We start from the raw sequence: 21,876 nt of genomic DNA on the forward strand, positions 1-21,876 counted from the left end.
TATATATATATATATATATATATATATATATATATATATATATATACAGATAATATGTATATACATATATATATATATATATGTATGTATATATATACAGCCTTCCTCGTCCACTGCGGTGACTACTATTGCATATGTGTCCTTTCAGTCTTTGCTTTGTCTCTCTCTCTCTGTCTCTGTGTCTCTCTCTCTCTCTCTCTCACACACACACACACACACACACACACACACACACACACACACACACACACGCACACACACCATTTTGTCTTAAATACTTGGAATGTCTCAATCTCAGAGTCTATTCAGCAGCCACTCTCGATTCTTCTCACACTCCCACCAGTGGAACCCATTCACACACTCCACTTTATCCGGTGGGAGAGACCCGTGTCTGGGTGAAGGAAGGTTCAAGCAGGGTTGCAACATGTGCGGGGACGCTCCAATTGGAAATTCCCTCAACTTGAAGGGGTTTACATGCCAGTGCCGGTGGAGTGGTTTGTAGTGCAACACGTCCTTCTCGACCAGGAATGGGCAAACTACGGCCCGGGGGTCATAAGCGGCCCATTAAGCTTTTCATTCCGGGGGGCCGAACTTGAAGAAGTTATAGTAATAATATGTAAGTCATAAAATAGCTGTACTTTCTCTATTTTTCAGTGTCATTTCAATAAAGAGCTCAATACAGTGAGGCTTGAAAGACATATTTAGTTGTAAATTTGCTTTTGTTCATTTTCAACTAACATAAGAGCACGTTCTTTATATGCCATAATATATTTTTTTTTCTCCTATGTGGTGGGTCACCAATTATTGTGGCCCCACCAGTCAAAAAGTTTGCCCACCCCTGTTCTGGCCAAAAACAAAATGGGCCTGACAATAGACGGACGTTTTCGGCCGGCCTCTCGCCCGTCGCCCCCTCGCCCTTACCAAAGTACCCAGGCTCCAGCCACTTAACCCTCAAAATGCTATCTAAATATGGCACAGAGCAGTATGGCGAGACGCTTCTCTTTGTGCATCGCTAATTGTTTCCCATCATTAGCAATGCGCCCGACGCTCAGCGCTTGTTTGTTGCTCCGGGGGCTTGATTGGAGTACGCGGGGCGGTGATGTGGGTGATGGGCGGTGTGTGCGTGGCGGTGGTGGTGGTGGTGGTGGTGGTGGGGGTGGGGGACGCAGAAGGAGAACGCTTTAAGGCAAAAGCTGACAAACAAAGGTTCTTCAACAGACAATTGTTTTGGGGATTTTTTTTCAGTTTAAAACTTGCGACGACGTGCAAATGCCCCCCACCCCGGTCCTTCGCATTCGTGTCACACTGCGCACTGCGCCCTCGAAAAAGGGGGCCACAAAGGAAGGAAATGGTTTCAGACAGGCAAACGGGACCCCCAAAAGCTGGGGGTCAGGGTGTACACACACACACCCCCACACACACACACACACAACTCCTCTCAGCTCATGCGCTCGCGGCTCCTGGGAAAATACTCCGGTTCCCTTAGAGACGCGCACATAATCTCCTAGCTAGCGCTCGCTCATTAGCACACCAGGGTGGAAACAGGGAGATGCACACTTGGTAATGCTCACACACACACGTACGCACGCACGCGCAAGCACACACACACACACTCACGCACGCACGCACGCACGCACGCACGCACGCACGCACGCGCAAGCACACGCACACACACGCACGCACACACACACACACACATACTACTTACTCTCGCTCACTCACGCACACACACACAGAGGAAGATGTTAGGAAGAAGCATAGTTAGCTCACATGGGTCTACATTAATTTAACGGTTAAAAAAAAGCAACAACAACACAGTCTGTGTGTGTGTGTGTGTGTGGCTGTGTGTGTGTGTGTACGGACTGCTCCTTTCCACGGCTCACCACACCATTGTCCCTAATTCTCTGGAGAATTTTTGCACTGTCATTTTTAATTTTACAGGAATTCCAGGAACTCCAACGGGGAGGGGCTCCATAACACTGCATTAGCTTTAGACCTGACCTTTACACTTGACCTGATACATGGTTTTAAACAAGTCAGCAGCAGCAGCAGCAGCAGTCTATTCTCTTCGCCAAACCTGTGCCGGATTTTTTTTTTTTTTTTTTTTTTTTGATCACTTACTTGAAAGGCTTTCTTTACGTAATGCGTCGCGAAGCTTACATAATGTTCAGAATTCATTGTAAACGCATTGCTTCATCTGACTTTGACAGTGTGAACGTTTTCCTTCTAAAAAAAAAAAAAAAAACAACAGCTGCAAAAGGATATAATAATAATAATAATAAAATATATAACTTAACAGAATGGGCAATGATGACGCTGGAGACTCCATGAGATTACAAAGTAGTAAAAATGCGATTATTCTATGGCGGAAACTTTCTTCCATCTTCAGTCGCGGGAGTTAAGTCACAGATTTAGAATGTTCCGTGAGCAGGATTAATAAAAGTAGGGGGATGCGTGGCACACGCAGGTGTCGGCAGGCTTTAATTTTGAAAGCGCTAAAGATCCAGTGAGGTCATATTTATTTGGAAGTGGCTGCAGCTAAGGATGCACTTCAGCCGAATAACAACATTCCAGTTAACTGGAACAGGCTGGACATGCCACAACACAGCGCTGGCTGAACGCAATGATCGAACATTTACTGAACCGGAATTTTTTTTTTTTTCCTGAAGATTCCATGTTTGGATATTTGTCCGGGGGTGCCGGAAGCGAGCTGCGATTGGATCGAACACCCGACCGCCCGTTGGTAAGCCGACTGGCAACCCTTGACTGGTAAAATGTAGCCACGCCCACAACTTTATGGACTTGTTTCACATATTTATTTATGTTTTTATTTTAGACCAGTTTGTAAGGGCTCCTTTCCATACAATCAGTCAGGTATTTTTTAGTCTTTTTGCAACCATTGGAAAGATGGGGGTCCCTGCTGGCCAAACGATAGAACACAACTTCTTGTTTTTGTCTGTGTCCTTTTTGAAACCCGGACTTCCGGCCGTCTGTATATACAGTCGAAGAAATCTAATCAAAAGGAGACTAGAAAACAAATTTAAGCAAGTGCAATTCTTTAAATACAAAATGAAAAATAAAATGAATCTTGTGTGTTTCCAGAGTCACAAATGGCAGAGAGCAGCAAACAGTACGTGTTTTAAAAGCCAGCCATTGGCTTTAGGGTCCCTCGGGCACATGTTAGAAGATATAACGCGGAGATAACTCTTTCCAGACAAACATTCCAGCTGAATAAGGTAACCACGGGGCTCATATTTAGACGGTAAAACTATTACTTCTAGCCTGACAGTGTGACTCATGCGCAGACACTGAGTTCACCCCTGATTACGCTGGCAACCAATGGCAGCACCTTGTGCATTACCTCATAGGTGAACTGAGGCACGTTGCCATGTGGTCGGTGTGCGTGCACCCCACCCCCCCCCCCCCACGTGCATGTACTTCCACAGACGCTCACACAGTGGAAATCCTATGTGGCTAAAAGACAAGGGCCTCAAAAAAAAAAAAAATAAAAAGAGAGAGAGAGAGAGAGAGAGAGAGAGAGAGAGAGATGAGGTAATGCTTTCAAATTTTCTTCACGCTCTCCTGGACGCTAACAGACACTGCAGGAGTCTTCTTAGCAAAACAACACATTTTCCTACTTTGCGTTTGATTATCAAAGTAAATAAAGTTGTTGTTTTGCAAGCATGCTTTTAACATAAATAGTGCCTCTCAGCAGCTGCGTGCTGCGACGCCCAAGAGCACAACCAGCAATTAGCCAGTGAACCACAAATTGTCCGCAAAACATGGGGAAGAATTTGATTATTTCACCGGCAATATCAATTCTTCAAATGACGGGGGAGAGCAGTCAACACGTGTCAGACATCCGGCACACACAAAAATGTAGACAACTTCCAGCTGCGTGCTCAGCAGGTTTAGCGGCTCGTTCCAACAAGGTGTTTACATCACCCCTGGGAATAATGAGTAATTCTCAGACCCCCCCCCCCCAAAAAAAAAACAACTCATTTGATCCCGACGTCAAACAAAGTTAACAAGTGGGGTTTTTTTGTTTTTTTTTCATCACTAAAACACGAGATTTCCTAACAGGGTAGAGAATTGGACACGTTTGGTGCTAAATAAGAAGTTACGCAAGAGAACAAAAAAACAAAACAATCTGAGCAGGCTCTTCAACTGCACACAATAAAACATTTTGGTCGGCCGCTTACATTTCATTGAAACGCTTATTTATCAAGACTTATGTTTAACACTTATTTAGATATGTAAATAACATATATATATATATACACACACACACACACACATATATTAGGGTTCTGAGTTAACTTGCGATTAATCACAAATTAATTGCAATTTTTTTACCCTGCTCTATATGTAACTTTTACAAGATATACGTATATGTATACATATATATATATATATATATATATATATATATATATATATATATATATATATATATATATATATATATATATATATATATACATATATATATAGTTTCTTTAGTTCTTTTTTTCATTTACTCTTTGCTGTCTTTTTCTCAATTGTTCTCTTTGCATTGTATACGCTGTTGTACCATGCAAAATGTGGGATAAATCAAGGCATTCTTCTTCTTTCTCTTCCGAAGTCCAAGCTGCTGACAGACAGTGAAGGAGGCAACAAGAGGCCGCCCGGCATCCCCTTTTAGTGTCACAACCATTCCCTACAGTCTGGATGACTGTAACACACACACACACACACACACACACACACACACACATACACACACTACCCCCACAACCAGCACTAATCTGTCACTATTGTTGGTTGGTGGAGCAGCCAGCAGACAGACCGGGTCGTCTCCAGTCAGATGGGTTAATCAATGAGCGAGTTTCCGTCTCTCAGATGCGACGCCATATGTACGGATGGACATTTTAACGAGCCACACTGGGGTGACTCATGTATGTTTCCATCTGTGATACTGCGTGCATGTGTGTCTGTGTGTGTGTGTGTGTTCATGTCCAGACACTGGGCCAATGAGCATGTCTTCCACTTTTTGGGCTTTTGGAGGGGGGGCTTTGAAAGATCTGCTCGACCTCCCACTGGGAGTGTTTCCTCTTTCACAAGGCTGCTCCTGTTCAGCTAATCAGAGACTAGCACGGTCAAGTCGACCTTCTGACCCTGCCTTCCTCCTATTTTTTTTCCATGTTTTTTGATGAACACAAAGTTATTGTGTAATTTGAAATGTTTAAATGGTAAACAGCGCTTTCCAGCACCTTCACAGTACCCCAAAGCGCTTTACAATGGCCTCTCATTCACCCATGTGTCTTGTCCAAGGACACAACGACAGACTTGGGATGGAGCAGGATTTGAACCGCCAACCTTTTGGTCATTGGACAACCCGCTCTACCTCCTGAGCCACAGTCGGCAAATTACAGACGGAATTACATAATGTAATGGGTGTACAAAGTATTTGTTTGTTTGCACCAAGGCTCAGGCAGTGGGAGGGTGTGAACCCTGGACAATTCATTGAGGAAATATTCATGTTTTTATTTGTTTTTGTTTTGTTTTGCTGTTGTTTTTTTCAGAAAAAAAACCTCTCTGTGTAGTAAATATTCCCAGATCATCAGCCATGCAGGCAGTGCGGCGGTGACTTTGGGGACCAACACGGAGCAGATGAAAGTGGCTCCACTTAGAGACAGAAAATGGGAGAGGTTTCTTTTCTCACCAGGACTTCCTTCCCTCCCTTTTCTTCTCCTCTCCGCTTCCCACCAAACAAATGCTCTCACAATGAACAGTCACCTGCTTCTCATTTTGCTGTGCGTGCGTGTGTGTGTGTGTGTGTGTGTGTGGGGTGGAGTGGTGGGGGGGTACCCCAGGCATTCCTCCCGACCCCCAAACTCCACTCCCGACATGCATCTCATCTGGGAGGTGGATCTCAGGAAAGGAAATTACTCGGTTATCCAGAAGTGAAAACTTGGGGATGAAGCTTCGCAGTAATGGACCTTGTTTTGGTTGCAAGGATGTGATTTCTCATGGTTCTTAAATCTTCAGCGGAACCACAGTCAATGCTTTTTAAAAATGCACTGATAGCGAGCTTTGAACAGCAGAAGGAATCCATAATCGCAACAAGTTTGTTGCTCGTTGCCAAGTTTCACAAGATCTCGGTCTGACTTGTCATTCTGCACTGAAAAGATTTTATTATGTTTGGCCACAAGGACCACATTTTAGAAATACAGTGTAATGTTGTTATAACTCACATGTAAAACAGCCCATATTTCAGAATTTTGTCTTGAATAAACCTTGTGTTGGACAATGTTGTGCAATTCTTTATTTTTCATTTTTAATGGTCACATTTCTGGTTACTTTTATTCAAACTTGGTGTTCCATTGGTCTCACCGGAACCAACAATAAAAACCGAAAACTTTATTATTGCTAAAAACAATTACATGACTTTCTGGCCTCAGCTCAGGTATGTCTTCCGAAAATCTTAAAACATATCTTTGTTAAGTGAGTTATTAAAGTTCATTTGTTTTTAGTCAAAACCTTCGAAATCAACCCGAAGCAGATTTGCTGTCAGCTTCGAGAAAACAAAGCTCAGATTTTTCTTTTTTCTCACAGTGTCCATATGAAAATACATGATAGTGGCCAAACAAAGATGGCTACGAGCCCCACATAAAAGCAAGGAAGTCGACCTCTGCCAAGAGCATCAATTCGCTGAGATAAAACAAGTTTAATGAAAGACAGCCAAGGCCTGTCGTAAGAGCCAAGGAGGGAAAAGAGCACGTGTTCTATATCGCATAGGGCTTACAGAGGCTCAGGCCCCTCGGTGAGACGGGTGAAACAAAAGCAGAACCCGTAGTGATCTGGAGAAAAGTTGGGAGACGCTTGGACAGGAAGTCACAATCTCCCCTTAGAAAGCTAAAATACACATGACAAAGTGAGCAAACTAACTGCGTCATGGACCTGACAACTCAGGGGTGGGATCAACTTATGGAGTATAACTTGGTGGAAAGATGTGGCTCGAGCTCTCACATACAAATCCCCAATCCACTTGGTTGAATGCTCAGGCCGCGCTGTGGGGTGCCTTCAGCGCCACTTCCAAGGAGCATTGTTTGGCTTCACACTTGAATGCATAGTTATCCACAGGAGGTCTCAGATCACACCCCGTGTTAGAGGTTATCATGGCATGAACTGGGTCTCTGGGCCTCTCCAAAGAGGCTCTCTCACTGACAGACTAGAGATCTCCATCTCTTTAAGAAAAAAAAGAAACACTTGTGTAACTTCCCTTTATTTCTTGTTGTTTTTTTTTCCATGTGCAGAACATTTGACGATTCAGATTGTTTGGTGTCAAATCTGGTAAAGCTACGTCAATAATGTTGAATTCAGGAGAAAAAAATAAGCCCGTTCCAAGTTTAACTTGGCTGTCAACTTGACATCAGTCTTTGATTACTACAGTTACTACTATGACATATTTTTGCTCACAACTGCTGTAGAACACAACCAAATAAGGACGCTTACAAGCAATTGAAAACAAGATACTGATAGTATGCCAGAGAAAGACATAAACAGCAACACATAGTTCAATACGGCAATAGTTGAAATGGAATGTGTCATTGACGCTGTGAAACTGTAGGATTGGTAAAAATCAAAACATGAATTTAAAAGTGACACTTCTGAAAATTGATTTTGGACTGTGATCGACATTGACCCGAGCAATGTTGAAACAAACATTTAATTGTTCAGATGGTCCAGTTCATTTATGGAGGTAAGATGACCTAAAATTGTTGTCCTCAGTTTGCTTCATGCGGGAAGTGAACTGCAGAGGAGGGCATTGTGGTTAAACCTTTGCCTCTATATAAAGATGGACAGAGCTTCCACTTCCAAAGGAACTGGAATTGGGCCAAGGCAGAAGTTCCAAAACCCTGCATTCAATCCTTTGGCCAAGCATGGACATCCAAAAATAGCGACTATAAATGTCTGGTTGTAAAAATGAAAGTGAGCAGTAAAGTCATACATTTACAAGCTAGTTCAGATTTACAGGCATTTGGTTGGTCTAAAACAAAAAACAAATCAGCTTAAAAGCCAATGTTTATGGCAGACCAGTGGGTGGGCGGTCATTGGGGCACATCAGGTACCACTGACAAATCCAAATATGGAATAATTTGGTTTCAATACAAACTAGAAAATCAAGATAGTGAAAGTAAAACTCTGACCAACTGAATGTTGTATAACCCCAATCGTACTATTGTTCTACATTGTAATGTCTACAATCGTAGACTACACCAGACCATTGGTTGTGAAAATGACATTTTCTCTCATCCAAGTGGACCAATTAAAAGATTAGGTTTTTAAATTTTAAAAAAAAAAATTGACCAAGGTCTGCCATTAGGAAAGTCGGCTTATAAAAATACATTGAGTAGACTGGTATATTAGGGTAAAGATATATTTCATGGGTAGATCATAGTACAAAACCTAATCTGGTAATTAAAAGGAGTTGGCACTCCAAAGGCTGACAGTTTACCTGCACCCATCTGCTTGGTTGTTGCACTTATATATGTACAGTGTACAGCCAGGGCCAGTCTATAAAAGAAGTGAAGCCATTTTGCCAAAACGACGCCCTCCAATACTGCAGAGATTTCCAATGCCTTTTTTTCGGGAATTAAATCTGTCAGCAAATTCTGAATGAGCTTTTGTTCCTGTGACACCATTCAACTTTATTTTCAGCTTGTAAAGCAAAAAAAAAAACGAGGATATCTAGATGTCGAAGTCTCCATGGCCGACGAAAAACGAGCTCTTTATAGGCACTTGTGTAACTAATCAATGCCATCAGTGAGGGTTGGATGTTGACTGACCAGTTGTGCACCAAACAAACTATTCCAATGTTATTATTTTGGTCTTGTCCTTGTTCCACTGTGACTGCCGACCGCGCGTCATTGTCCTATAGATCAACCGGTAACAATGCAATGCAGCAAACCGCACAACTAATCATCATATATGACTCTTAATGTATCATTACACTTAGACGCACCTGCCATGCAACCACGTTGTGCCGTTGCAGGACCATTGTGTGTGTAGAATCCAGCAGTTAATACGCAATCCAACTGTGCCCCGACCATAATAGATGCGTTTACAAGCTTCTTATCTCTAAAATGAGTATGGCTGTAACCTTTTGCCATCACAGAGCCTGTGTGAACAGCTGGATTTAATAAAAATAGAGGAGCATCTGTTTGAGGTGGCAAACAACTGAAATTCCTCCAATGAGCCCTCAATCTATTATATGCAAATCAGCTGTTCTTACCGCAATCAGGTTCATATTTCATCTGAATTCCAATGACTTTATCCAGACTGGCTTCCACGCATAACACAAATGTCAATTGTTTAGGGGCGTGAAGAATTTTACACACACTGTATAAATACATGGCATGAGGCAGGTCAGTCAAAGGCACAGTTTTAGGTGAGGTGAAATGAGAGGAAGAAAGTAGGTCCAGTTGAGTTGGTTCGGCGTAACATATTCCACATGAAGTGGGAGAAAAACTAATGGCAACAGTGGAGGGAATTGAAGGCAACACTTTTTTTTTTTAACATTGAGGCTAATCCCTGCTAATCAATTTTTATAGGCTCACAACATGGCTTGAAATAACTGATATTGCAGAGAAGATGTTCCTCGCTTCTCTTAACAACAATACATAACGTTCAGAGTGAACCTTGTGACACATTCCGCTTAATATCACTTCAAAGCGACCCTAATCCATCATTAGGGCTCATTTTGTTCCTGTAATGCGCTAATACGGCTAGCGACCTCAGGCAGGCAATTGATTCGATTTCAGTGCCAGTTGCGATTAAACAAGAAAGTTGACTTAAAAACGACTGTGCACGGTTTCCCAGCATGTGTGGGGCATCCGCCGGCTGCTCCGACAGCTGGAGCTGCGAGACTGTCAAGGTCTTGCCGTAGTTAATGTGTTCACGCATCATCGCAAGATATACAGTGAAACAAAATCACAAAAAAAAAAAATATCCAGCCTGATCTGTCTTTGTGTCTTTCTGACAGCACATTGCATTGTGTGGCTGTCACGACGAGCATTTTAAAGCAAGATGCGCTTTCAAATCAGTAAATCATCACGTTGTATCAAAACAATTTTAATATCAATTAAAATAATCTCAATTCGTTTTTTTCCCCAAATAGTCATGAAGCGTTATAGCTCCTTAATATAGAGCTGTTAATCCGAATATAAACCAGCCGTTTGGCCCCAACCACAAAACATGTCATCTTTCTATACGAACATTAAACTGGGTTTGGATCAAAATAAGTAAGCATAGGCCGTGAATATACAATCTTAAGAATTAATAGGAAATCTTAACCAGTGGTCCAATCCTAAGGTCTCCAAACCCTTTCCATAGATGGCACCCTAATGCACGAGAGGTTTAAGGTCAACGTGCCCAGTGAAGCGTGGACAAAGTTGAGGGGGCCTTTTCAAGAATGAGAAAAATGGGGGTGGGGGGGGGGGGGGTAACACAAAGCTTAACAACACCCATAAATCAACTGAGCATGGGTTAAACTTCTCTTGCATTTGTTGGGAGTTTTTTTTTTTTTTTTTTTAAGCACGTTTCTAACACCAAATTGCAGGGGTTGTGCAAATTTTCAGCAAAGGAGAGAGCATAAGGAGCAGAGAAGGACTGCATGACAAATCCATTAGGCTGAAATCCATTAGGGAAATGTAGACCCAGATGTTGCCATCACAGAGCTGCTGCTGGATTTCAAAGGAGGGGGGCCCCACATGTGGAACATTTTTTTTCAGCTTGTATCAAACGGTAATCTCAGGAAATGGGATGAGGGGAAACAAACCTGGGGGAAAGTAGATGGATAAAAGAGGGAATGTGGTAAAAAAATAAAAATAAATAAATAAATAACCCAGACAAAATTGACCTTTGAAAAGTAGCAGACACGGCTGCTTTGACTAACGAGACAAATTAAATGAAACCAGACAATAAAACCAATCGCATGGCTTTCTTGAAAAAAAAAAAAATAGCACATTGTCTCCAGAACACTTAGTTACCCTTTGTTGAAATGAGTCCAACGAACTGATCATTAACGAGAGTCAGAAGGTGCAAACGTCTGATGCACTGTTACAACTGTAGCTGCGTTACAATTACTCGTAGAATTGCGCAAAACCTAAATATCGCAATAAAAAAAACTGGTAACACCTAAAATTCGGGGGGGAGAAAAAAAACTCTCAAATCTCGCTAAAAGGCTTCTGAGCTGTCATGAGGCAGTTTTTCCAGACGTATCGATAGAGAGGTATATCGCAAAAGTGTCATGGAAACGTTTTTTCCGCATTTACGCGTGAGTGGACGTGACGCGCGTGGTCACGTGACCAGCTCACTTCAAGTGCAAATGGTGCGTTATGTTTGTTTCTTCGAAGTAATCTAAAGAGAAAAAAAATATAACAGCCATTCTTGACAGCAAACAAACGTAAACAAACAAACGCAAATGCAATTCTCGTCAACCTCGCGGGACGAGATCTTCGGAGAATCACGAGAATCCTCGCGGGAGAATTTCAGCTCATGCGCTTCACGCCATTCGATGGAAACGCCTGCAAATCGCAATTGTACTTTGTCCAAATTTTAGACATATCGCTTTTATTTTGCGAAAAAACTTGGTCATGGAAAGGCAGCTCATGAGGCAACCCAGTTGAATTAGCATCGGAAGCGCCTGCCCGGCCCGACTAACAAGGCCACTGTGATCCTATCAATCACTTTCCGCCGGTGAAAACTTGTCGCCTGCGATTCCACGGCAAAAAAATACTTGGCCTCTCAAACTTCCTACAGCGAGGACCTGACTTGTTTGTGACGCTCTCAGAGGAAAAAAAAAAAAAAAAAAAACCATACCCGTTTTTGGCCTTCATCAATTATTCAAGATGTTTGGAAAAAGACGAGCCTTTCCTCGCAAGGTCCTCTCTCAAGGTGTTCTGCCGCTCCGGTCGGGCCGAGAGCGGCATCTGTTCCGTCCCGTCTGGCCCTCGCAATCTGCTTCCGTAATAAATTCACTTACATTCTGCCGTGCCTCCCTTAAATGCGAGAACACCCTGCAGTGAACGAGAATACGCAGCTCTTGCCCAAACCTGCTTGAGGAGCTGATCTAGTCCTGGGTTTGGGAAGGTGGGCTGTTTCCTTCATCTGCGGACGACCGTTTCCAGCTATTTATCACGTCACGTCTGTCTCCTTCCCCTTTGGCTTCTGACCTGTTTTCGCAGCTGCACCCCTTTCTTCCAATTCAAAACTGCATTCAAATTGTGAGCTATTCCGGGTTTGAACGGCCAAGGGTTCTTCTTCCAAAGGAAAAAAAACAAAACAAAAACACAATCTGTTAATCCCAACCCTTCACTCAATATGCTATCATAAGGCGTCCCTTAAATTTGCGCCATTTTTTTTTTAAAGCCCGTGTTGATTTGCCCGTAACAAGAAGGCCTCCTTAAGTGAGCTCGCTTTGTCATACAGTGGTCCAGGGCAGTCAATCAGTGACCCAGAGCTTAGCCGGGTTAGGGGGGGGGGGGATTCTTTTACAACCACCCCCCTCCTCCTTTCAAAAAAAAAAAAGAAAAAAAAAGAATGGTAATTAACTGATGAAGAGCTCGGAAAGATTATCCAGTCTCCTCGCCAAGGATTCCAGCTCTGCCAGTGGTGCGCAGTCATGTCCCTAAGGACCAATGGGACAGAATGGGGGAAGGATGGGTCTCAATGATCCATTCAGGCTCACTTCTCTTTCAGCCTCCGTTGAGATGAAACGAATTTGAAAAGGAAAAATGACAAAAAAAAGTGCTGCAGCATTACAGAACTTTTTTTTTTTTTTTTTTTTTTTTGCACTGCTGTTTCCATGTTTTGAGCCCAAATTGGGGAACAGCGCTTAAGCTGTTTGAGGACAAGTACGACGGGGGTGAGAATTCTTTCATTGGCAGAAACAGACACGCACGCACGCACGCGGGAGAGCAGTTCTTTAGCAGCGGGGTGACAGCGCGAAGGGAACGCAACTCCACAACAAAACAAGCCCAAGCTGTGAGCGGGAATGCGCAGCAGATTGAATTATACAAGAGAAAGCAAGAAAAAAAAAAAAAAAAAAAAAAAAGCAAAGCAAAGCTAGCCGCGTGCACCAAAACCGGGCTGGGGCACTGAGAAAGAAGAGCGGGGTCCCGTCACAGAGAGAGTGACAGGGGTGAGGAGGGGCAAAAAAAGAGGAGCCAAACAATGCAACTTTTGCCCCGGGACGCACACACGTGTTTCAGTCGGAGCCGGGAGGGGGATTGTTTCGCATGCTTCTCCGGGGGGGAAGACAATTCAAGGTTTGTCTGGTATCCACACGCACGCACGCACGCACGCACGCACGCACGCACGCACCATCATATCGCCCACATACAAATGTGTCACCGTGCCAAAAAAAAACAAAACAAAAAACAGCCAGGGTTCCTGCCCTCCACCGCCCCATCCCCCGACAAGCAGACCACCCCTAAGATTCCCTGACCAGCTTGATTTCATTATGTTTTCCAATGTGGTGCAAAAAAAAATTACAATTTGCAAAAAAAGCAAAGCATCGCCGCTGCGGCCGTCACAGTGCTGACCGTTCACACCGCCGCCAAACCTTCCCATGCGCACATTTTAAATTCCCTCTGCTCCCGTGGCAGAAACGGATGGCATATGATTCCATATTTAACAGGTCATTGGACACATTAGCACGTCAAAGCCTTTTCTGCACACATGTGACCCAGGCCTGCAGCAAGTTGAAAAAGCTCATTCAAAAATGAAAAAAAATAAAAAAAAATTTAAAAAAAAAGGTCACCTCACCCAGAACATGCAGGACAGACAGACCCAGGTGCGCGCCGGTCCTGCCAGAGTGCTGGGCAGGCTGAGAGAGACGGATGGCATGGTGCTGCTGCTGCTGCTGCTGCTGCTGCTGCTGCTGCTGCTACAGACCAGCCGGCCTCCTGATGTACAATCCAGCCGACAGAGTTCCCCAGGGCTGCAGAGCCATGGCCGTAACTAAGAAAGTGCTGCCTGACTCGTCCCTGTCTGCCCTCTCAATCAGACCTGGTTCTCTGCTTCTCTTCCCTTCTCTTCTCTTCTCTGGTTCTCCTCCCCTCTCTCTCTCTCTCTCTCTCTCTCTCTCTCTCTCTCTCTCTCTGTCGAGGGGGGGCTCTTTCACAAAGCTTTTTATTCGTGGGGGTTTGAGGAGTGTGTGTGTGTGAGGGTGGGGAGCAGAGGGGTCGGGCTGCCCCCACCACTCAGAGTAAAAAGCGGGGGGTGGGGGGGGTGCTTATTATACATCTCTTTCGCCCCTCCTTTTCCCTCTCTTCTCATCCCGTGTCCCCCTCCCTCCCTCCCTCCCTCCATCCCCTCTCCTCCCCGCTAAGTCTCACCACTTTTAATTTCATTCATTCCTTGATCCTAGCGGCCCCCGACCCCCCCCCTCAAATAACCACCACCACCACCCACCCGCTGGCGCCATCCGTCATACGTTACCTCCCCCCCCCCAACTCCATCGTTCTCCCTTCGCATTTTTCTTGCGGCTTCTTTGTCTTTTGCGATGGTTTGTTTTTAATTGTTTAACTATCTCCGTTTAAACCCGTTGGCGACAAACATCCGCTGTTCCTTTCACACGACATGGGAAAAAATGAAAATGCAGCCACGTTGATTCAGAACCACAGTGCACGAGTAATAAAATGCCTCCAATTCGGGGTGACTTGGGCAGTTCCATTTGCTTTAGTCTCTCTGAAAAACTGTTGTCTACGGGAGTCACTTTACATGGGTAGTGCCAGGAAGCCCCGCGTTGCGCAACCGGGCAAAACTGCCGTCGTAATAAGAGGACAGCTTTGAAGGGCACTGAGATGCAATGCTGTATCAAACAGAAAGTAATTCATCACCATGTCACCATTGTCTAAATATGACTCCATATTTCATTTTATCGTTATTTATTGGGGACTACGGAGGGAATCTAGCGGCAAGCTAACTCCGGTATATTTACATGTTTTAGTGCACTGTAAAAAAAAAAACAATAAACTAAACTAAACAAATTCTATTGGTCTTGCAATGAAGGAGGGACTCATTTTTTTTTCCTTGACCGTCCAGACTTTACTGTCCACACTGTGTTTTGTTATGCAGCTGCTTATTCCATTATTTGAGCAGAGCATACAGTACATCCCTTGGGTCTGAAACAGTCACTTACGAAGAAAGCCATAAAGTGAATAAAGCTTCGCAAAGCAACGCAATAGTGGAACACGCAGCGCTAACTGGATCAATTACAGTTTGCTGCTTTATTGGATTACCTGAAGTGCGACTTTTCATGAAAACAAATGTTATTGTCATCTTTTCCCGTCGCGAGGAACTTTTCACTGCTTCTGGTGGCGTTCAAGATGAGCCGTGATTCGTGCGGAGCCGCGCAGCCGAGGGGAGGTTCAGCGAAAGTGTGAAGAGTGATGTAATCTTTGATTGCCCAAGTGAGATTTGCTGTAGTCCAGCTCGACCTCCCCTCTGCCATCCCTTGTGTAACATGTTTTGTAGTTGGACGTGGTGGTGATCTGTCTCTGAACCATGAGATGTTTCCCTATTGCACCAGAATGCAAGAGTCTAGGCAGCTGCTGCAGTACTACACTGAGACAGTGACCAAACGACTCTTATGGTCTGTAGCAAGCTACGGCCCGGGGGCCATATGTGGGCCATAAATCCGGCCCGCCAAAGAAAGAAATTCTATTATTAGTCTGTAGGTCATAAAACAGCTGTATTTCATGCATTTTTTCTGTGTTTTAAGAGTTGTTTCAAAAAAGAGCAAAATACCGTGGGGCTTCAAAGACATATACTGTATTTTGTTGCAACTTTGCTTTTGTTCATTTTCTATTGACATTAAGGCACATCTTTTCTCCCATGATATATTTTTGTCTCCTATGAGCTGGGTCACCAAAACGCGCCATCCATCCGCTCCTGCTCCGGCCCCTCTGTCAAATTTTGGAACCCGTTGTGGGCCAACAGTCAATAAGTTTGTCCATCCGTGGTCTGGGTGATCCACAGTGGTTCTAGGTGATTCTGGTGTGGTTCTAAGTGGTTCTGAGGTGGTTCTAGATCGTTCTAGGACAGGCATGGGCAAACTACAATTGTTCCCCCTACGAGGTGGGTCACCAAAACACCCCATCGATCCGCTTCTGGGCCTTCAAACCTTTTGACTGGGCAGTCAAAAAGCTTGCATACTCAAAACTAATATTACTCAGCACCAATTGTGAAGCTCCTGAGACAAACTGAACTCACTTAATCATCCAGGGCACCACCTCACAATTGGAACTCACCCAAGCTCCTCTTTTTGAGGAGGAAACACGAGGTTGATCATCAGTGAGCAACTAAGCTAAGTGTGTGTGGCGCATCATCTTATGTCAATACTTTGTTTATGCCGGACATACACAAGTCCTGCAAACCTCCATGCAAATGTAACCATTAACCATTGGTGGGCCGCGCGCACCTGTAAACATTCACCGAGCCATAATTTCTCCAACATATACACAGAGATTTCCAAAAAGGACAGAAATCTGCAAAGACATGCCAGACAACTTCCTAAAAACGTAAACATGCACATACCCAAACATTTGACAGTAACCGCTCTTGTTCACGTCTTCTCTTACGCCCCGCATAAATAAATAAACCCAACCAAAGCAAAAACATACAAACACTAACAGTCCCACTGAGGTGCAGAGGGTTGATCCCCCTGGTATTTCCTGCAGGCCACCCCAAAAACGACAAACTCGCTTAGGAAGAGACTCCAACTTGAAAACTGGGGGAAATCAGCGTATAACCATTGAAAGGACTGGCACTACAACAGATATTCAAAAACAGCAGTGCATACTAATACTTAATAATAAAAATAATTGTGATGACTTAGTGTGTCTGTGACAATAACGAATCAATTAAGGAAGTCAATTAAAAGTTGCCGTAGTAACTGAATGCCAGGGGCCACAGCTTTAATTGCCTAAATGATAGGTGCTACATGAAAACAAACCAATCCCATAAACAAATTGCTGTGATGACAACTTTGAAATTGGAAGAGAAAAAAAAAACATTTTGATAAAGCAATAATAAAATGAGCATTTCCTTCTCAGCAGTATGAACACAAAACCTACTGGACGGAGCCAGACAACACAAGTTGATACGTAATTTTCTATGTTAATCATAGGACATGAAAATAAAAAATGGTTTTGCCGCTAGCACAGCGCACTTCGTGGATGTAATTACTGACGGTATTACGGAAAATGCAAATGAAAAGGTTTGAAGTAAGATTACTGTAATAGGTCAGTTTGTGATCAAATTTTACAGAATACTTAGCAGCCACATTTTGCTTTTGGCTACTTTCACTACTACGCATGGAGTCACACCAAATCTGGCACTGATTCATCACTAAAGGGCTGTCAGCATGGTTATTTTTGAATCAGAGAATCATCCACATACACTATCAGAAGTAGCTAAACATGGTTAAAAAAAAAAAAAAAAAAAAAAGAATGCCATTTCTTTGAAAAGTTGGTACGAGGGCACGGATTCCTATTGGTGCAAAATGGGGAACATCAGACAAATGACTGCACTGTGGCTAACCACAATGCACCACAATGCATAACAAACCTCAAAGCCAAAGAAAAGTCTTCAAGATAAAAATTGAATTGCTGAGAGCAATGTTGAAAACATCTGAGTAAATGTGGACGCACGTGTAGATGAAAATCTGTTGACTTTCTGATGTATTGTACAAAGCTCTTAACTCAACGCTTTTCTCCCGAGACAGCAATAACATGAGCTTCCAAACACTAATCAAATCACTTGTGATATTAGTTGGAGGGTCGTCTTTACCCTCGAGCGTGTCTCCCCCTTCTTTGGCGGAGCAAAGCAACGACCACAACACAAATCCAGGACCACGATAAGGAAGATAAGAGCGCTTTTAAGTCGCTGTCCTTGAACCAGGAATAAGAGATGGCGACGGAACAGTGATGACGACGTAAAATATAAAACGTGATTAACAAAAAAATAAAAAATAAAAACAACAACAACAAAGCAGGTAACACGGGGAGAGGAAGGAAGGGGGATAAAAAGCAGATCTCAACGGGTCGGCTGATATAATGAGCAAGATAAAGACAGCAGGCTCGTAAACAGAGGGGCGTGTCCCGCTATCTTGGCCCATGTCTGAGACGCTGCTGGCACGGTGGGGCGGGGGGGCGGGAGGGGGCACTGTTCTGCGACAGACAGGAAGAAGACACCACGGCAGCGCCCCGCCGACCTGGCCCAACACACACACACACACACACACACACACACACGCACGCACGCACGCACACGCGCACTCCCTTCCTCACCTCCCACCCACCCTTTCCCCCCTGAATCCCATCTGTCGAAAACAATACGGAGCCAGCACCCCCTCCTGCATAACATCTCACATGTGCGTGCACGTTTTCCCCTCCCCTGTTCCCTGCGCCGACGGAACAACACACTCAGGCCGACGAGCGCAACAACAGGACCCGGCCGGCGCCTGCCGGGTGTGTTGGGGTCACGACTGTCATCAGTCAAACATCAAAGCCAAGAGCTTTTCCGTAAGCGGGCCGGAACGACGCGAACCCGCTGAAGCTCCAGCTCGACATCTCATTTTCTGACCCCACTCGGTTTATTGTGTCGTTCTTTATGCGGGATACCACTTTTTTTTTACAGGACAAGTAGATTACGAGTAGACCAGAGTACTCACCGATACCGATAGTGAGGACTTAATAAGTAAGGCACATGATAGAATGACTTTACGGTACGAACACAAATTTAACAAAATTGTCACACATACATATGCAACTGGTATCGGTGTTGTGGTATTGGCACGTATTTTATGGGTATAAGTAGTGTATTCAACTCTGGTATCGGTACCGATAACCGATACCAGTATCAGTTTTTGTGTATTCCTACTTTTTAATATTACACTTAAGACATGTATAGAAGTCAAGGGGATGGAAGTGGAATGAGGTCCATCAGTATAAGTGCGACTCCTGGTGACTCTAAATAGGCTGTGGGTGTGAATGGGTGTTTATTTGCTAGGTTGCGGATGTCAGCGCTGTAATGCCTCCTCCTTGGTCCGTGTCAAGTGGGATTAGCTTGAGGCCCCTCAACATTACGTAGGATAAACCACAAGCCATCATGAGGGAAGTGTCGATTCTGTTGCCCTCGTGTGGTGGAAAAAAAAACAAAAAAATGTGAATTCTGTTAACGCATAAGCACCCATGTTAAGCGTATAAAATGAGTGCGTGTGATTTGTTGAGCCAGCTCTACAACGTGCTTTAACTCTGCCAAGCAGAAAAAAAGATGAAAAAGAATGTACACAATCTCAAATGTAATCCCGAAATACTTGTGGAAAAATCTTCCTTGTGTATTTCAAAATGTGTGCCTGAAGCAGACACAAACTAAAGCAAATGACTTTTTTTTTGCTTGTTGTTAACAAAGAAAAAAAACAAAAGTAATTTTTGTTGACGCCAGTAAAGCCACGCTAACCACTGCAACATCGGCCGCCCGACATCTCGTTTTGACCTTGATGGAACAGTGCACCCTCGACACACACCCTACACATACACCTTACAATGTGCGTTACGTCACAGTGCATGACTTCACTCATTCATCTCCTGCAGCCACTTCCTCCTGTACTCGTGGCTGCAGGTGTTTGCTGGAGCCCGTCCCAGCTGCTGTCTTCAAGCCAAGGCAGGGTTGTGGCCAGTTCATCGCTGGGCCACACAGAAAGACAAACAGAGACAAACAACCATTCACACTCTCACACGCACGCACACGCACACACACTTTACACGCACACGCTCACACCTACGGACAAGTAAGAGTTCTCAGTTTGCCTCTCGTGAATGTTTCTGGACTGTGTCAGGAAGTTGGAGTGCTTGGAGAGAACCCACTCACAGACACAGGGACAACAATCACCACCTCAGTGGGAAAAAAAACTGCAAAGTTTAAATGAAAGTATTCCCGGGATCAGGGCAAAGTTACAGAATCACAACAAAACACTTGTTTTGGTTTTGTTGGGAATTTCAGGAAATGACTGAGTGTCTGAGATTCACCTACTGCGTTGTGTTGGGGAAAAAGTATAACCAAAAATATAATCCATGATCAAGCATGCAAACACAAAAAATGTACCGTGTCGCCTTTTAAGGGAAAAATGGCCAACGGTCAAAATACTGATTTCTTGTCAATCACGCTCTTGTGCACACGCAACAGATTTTGCTTTGGTCCAAGTAGCAGATGAACCAAACCGGTCAGTACAGTAAATAAGCACAGTCAATAACTGAACGAGTGCGGCGCTTTTTTTTTTTTTGCTTTCCCACAGGACGACCGGCCACAGTCACTCATCCTGGTTCGCCAACAATCACGACGCAAACAGAAAACACGCAGGACCTGATCTGCACACCGATCTGTTAAGGTTTCTTAAACAAAGCTCTACCTTGCTTTTCCTTTGCTTGCCAAATGGAAGAATGCAAAAGAACAAAAACTTGGCCCAGCTCAGAATGATGGAGAGGCACCAGCCCAGTCCGCTCATATTTTTCCTAAAGTCTCCGCGCGTCCTTAATGTAGAAGAAGTCGGTAATCCTGAACGGAGGGTTGCCGCTCAGAGAAAGAAGGAAAGGCGCTTGTCTCCTGATTTCGAGTCTAGCGAACCGCTGCACTCGATTCTCCCAAACGCATCTTTCTTTTATTCCAATCACTCCAGCCCTCCTCTGTCCTCCATCCTTATTTCCCTGGATGCTGCATCCGAAAGCACCGAGTGGGCGGAGGCGGGCCGGGTTCCTGCAGGGCTGTCCGGTGAAGACGAGGCACTTAAAGTGATGGAAGAAAGGAGGGGCGACTTGTGCGATATTATGCAGAAAAAGGGGGGGAAGGCTTCAAGGCGGTCGGAGGGCAGAGGAGGGAGGAAGAGCAGCGCATGTGGATCGTTTGCAGGGACACTGACGGCAGCGAGGGACAGACCATCCGAGCTGGTGAACTGATGAACGGAGGAACCGTAGATTAAAATGGGAATTTTATGCAAGTTAGGGATGTGTGAGTTCTTCAGTGAAGAAAGCAGGACCCGGTGCCGGAACATCCGAATGAATGAGGACGCCGCCAACACACAATTGATGTGACGCGGAAGGAATATTTACCTTTTGGTCCCCGTTTAGTGCAGAAACTAGAGCAGGTTCAGGTGGAATCACCGCCTCTCACTCGTGTCCACTCGTGTGACATTCATGAAACAGACGGCGTCTGTGGCCATTGTATGACACGATAAATGAATAACACAAACAACAAATTGTTGTTAAAGCCCGCGCTGCAAGAAGGAAAAGGGAACAAAGCCACTGTTTGTATTTCTCATGTATGTCATGAAAAATACATTTTAGAGTCATATCCAAAAGTCAAAACCTAATCCAATATTAAAAAAAAAACAAAGCCTCATTATTTTGACTTGTATAGAGTGTGCCTTCACTTTGCCCTATGACAGCTGGGATAGGCTCCAGCAGACCTCCAGCAGAGGCAGGTATTGAAAATGGATGGATGGATCTCATCATGTACTGATGAATCCTTGAACCTCTGCCCATCTTTCTAAGGAAGAGCCACACTAATATCTATTGATCAGTTCTAACGATCTTTTCTCCACTTCTCTTACCCTTCAACACTCGTGCGGGTCAAACAGACTTGAAATTCAGACTTTCGCTCTTTGCGTTCTGAACACTGTTCTACACATGCAACTGATCTCATCCCTACGATGGTGTGACAATATTATGTTGAATATTCTCTTGATTAATGAGGGCCACTGATTAACATAGGTGATTCTGTCATCAACTGCAAGTGGAGAAGGCTATTTTTTTGAACACACGTTGTTCC

General features: G+C 44.2%; 1 protein-coding gene across 7 annotated transcripts in view; it reads right to left on the reverse strand.

Moving 5' to 3' along the window:
- tns1b (tensin 1b) overlaps positions 1–21,876 on the reverse strand; it is a 147,366-nt gene that overhangs the window by 104,763 nt on the left and 20,727 nt on the right. Inside the window, exon 1 of one of the 7 annotated variants that reach the window (XM_076030703.1) lies at positions 13,813–14,051. The exons of 5 other annotated variants lie outside the window; for them this stretch is intronic. In XM_076030703.1, the coding sequence (XP_075886818.1) occupies positions 13,813–13,893 (81 nt within the window). In that variant the 5' untranslated portion in view covers positions 13,894–14,051. Of the gene's footprint in view, positions 1–13,812; positions 14,052–21,876 lie in introns of those variants that run through there. One more of the 7 variants, XM_076030711.1, reaches the window with a different exon arrangement.

The sequence above is a fragment of the Nelusetta ayraudi genome, unplaced genomic scaffold, assembly GCF_046127955.1.
Source record: "Nelusetta ayraudi isolate G7.1 ecotype Tasmania unplaced genomic scaffold, CSIRO-AGI_Nayr_v1 ptg000031l, whole genome shotgun sequence".
Classification (NCBI taxonomy): Eukaryota; Metazoa; Chordata; class Actinopteri; order Tetraodontiformes; family Monacanthidae; genus Nelusetta; species Nelusetta ayraudi.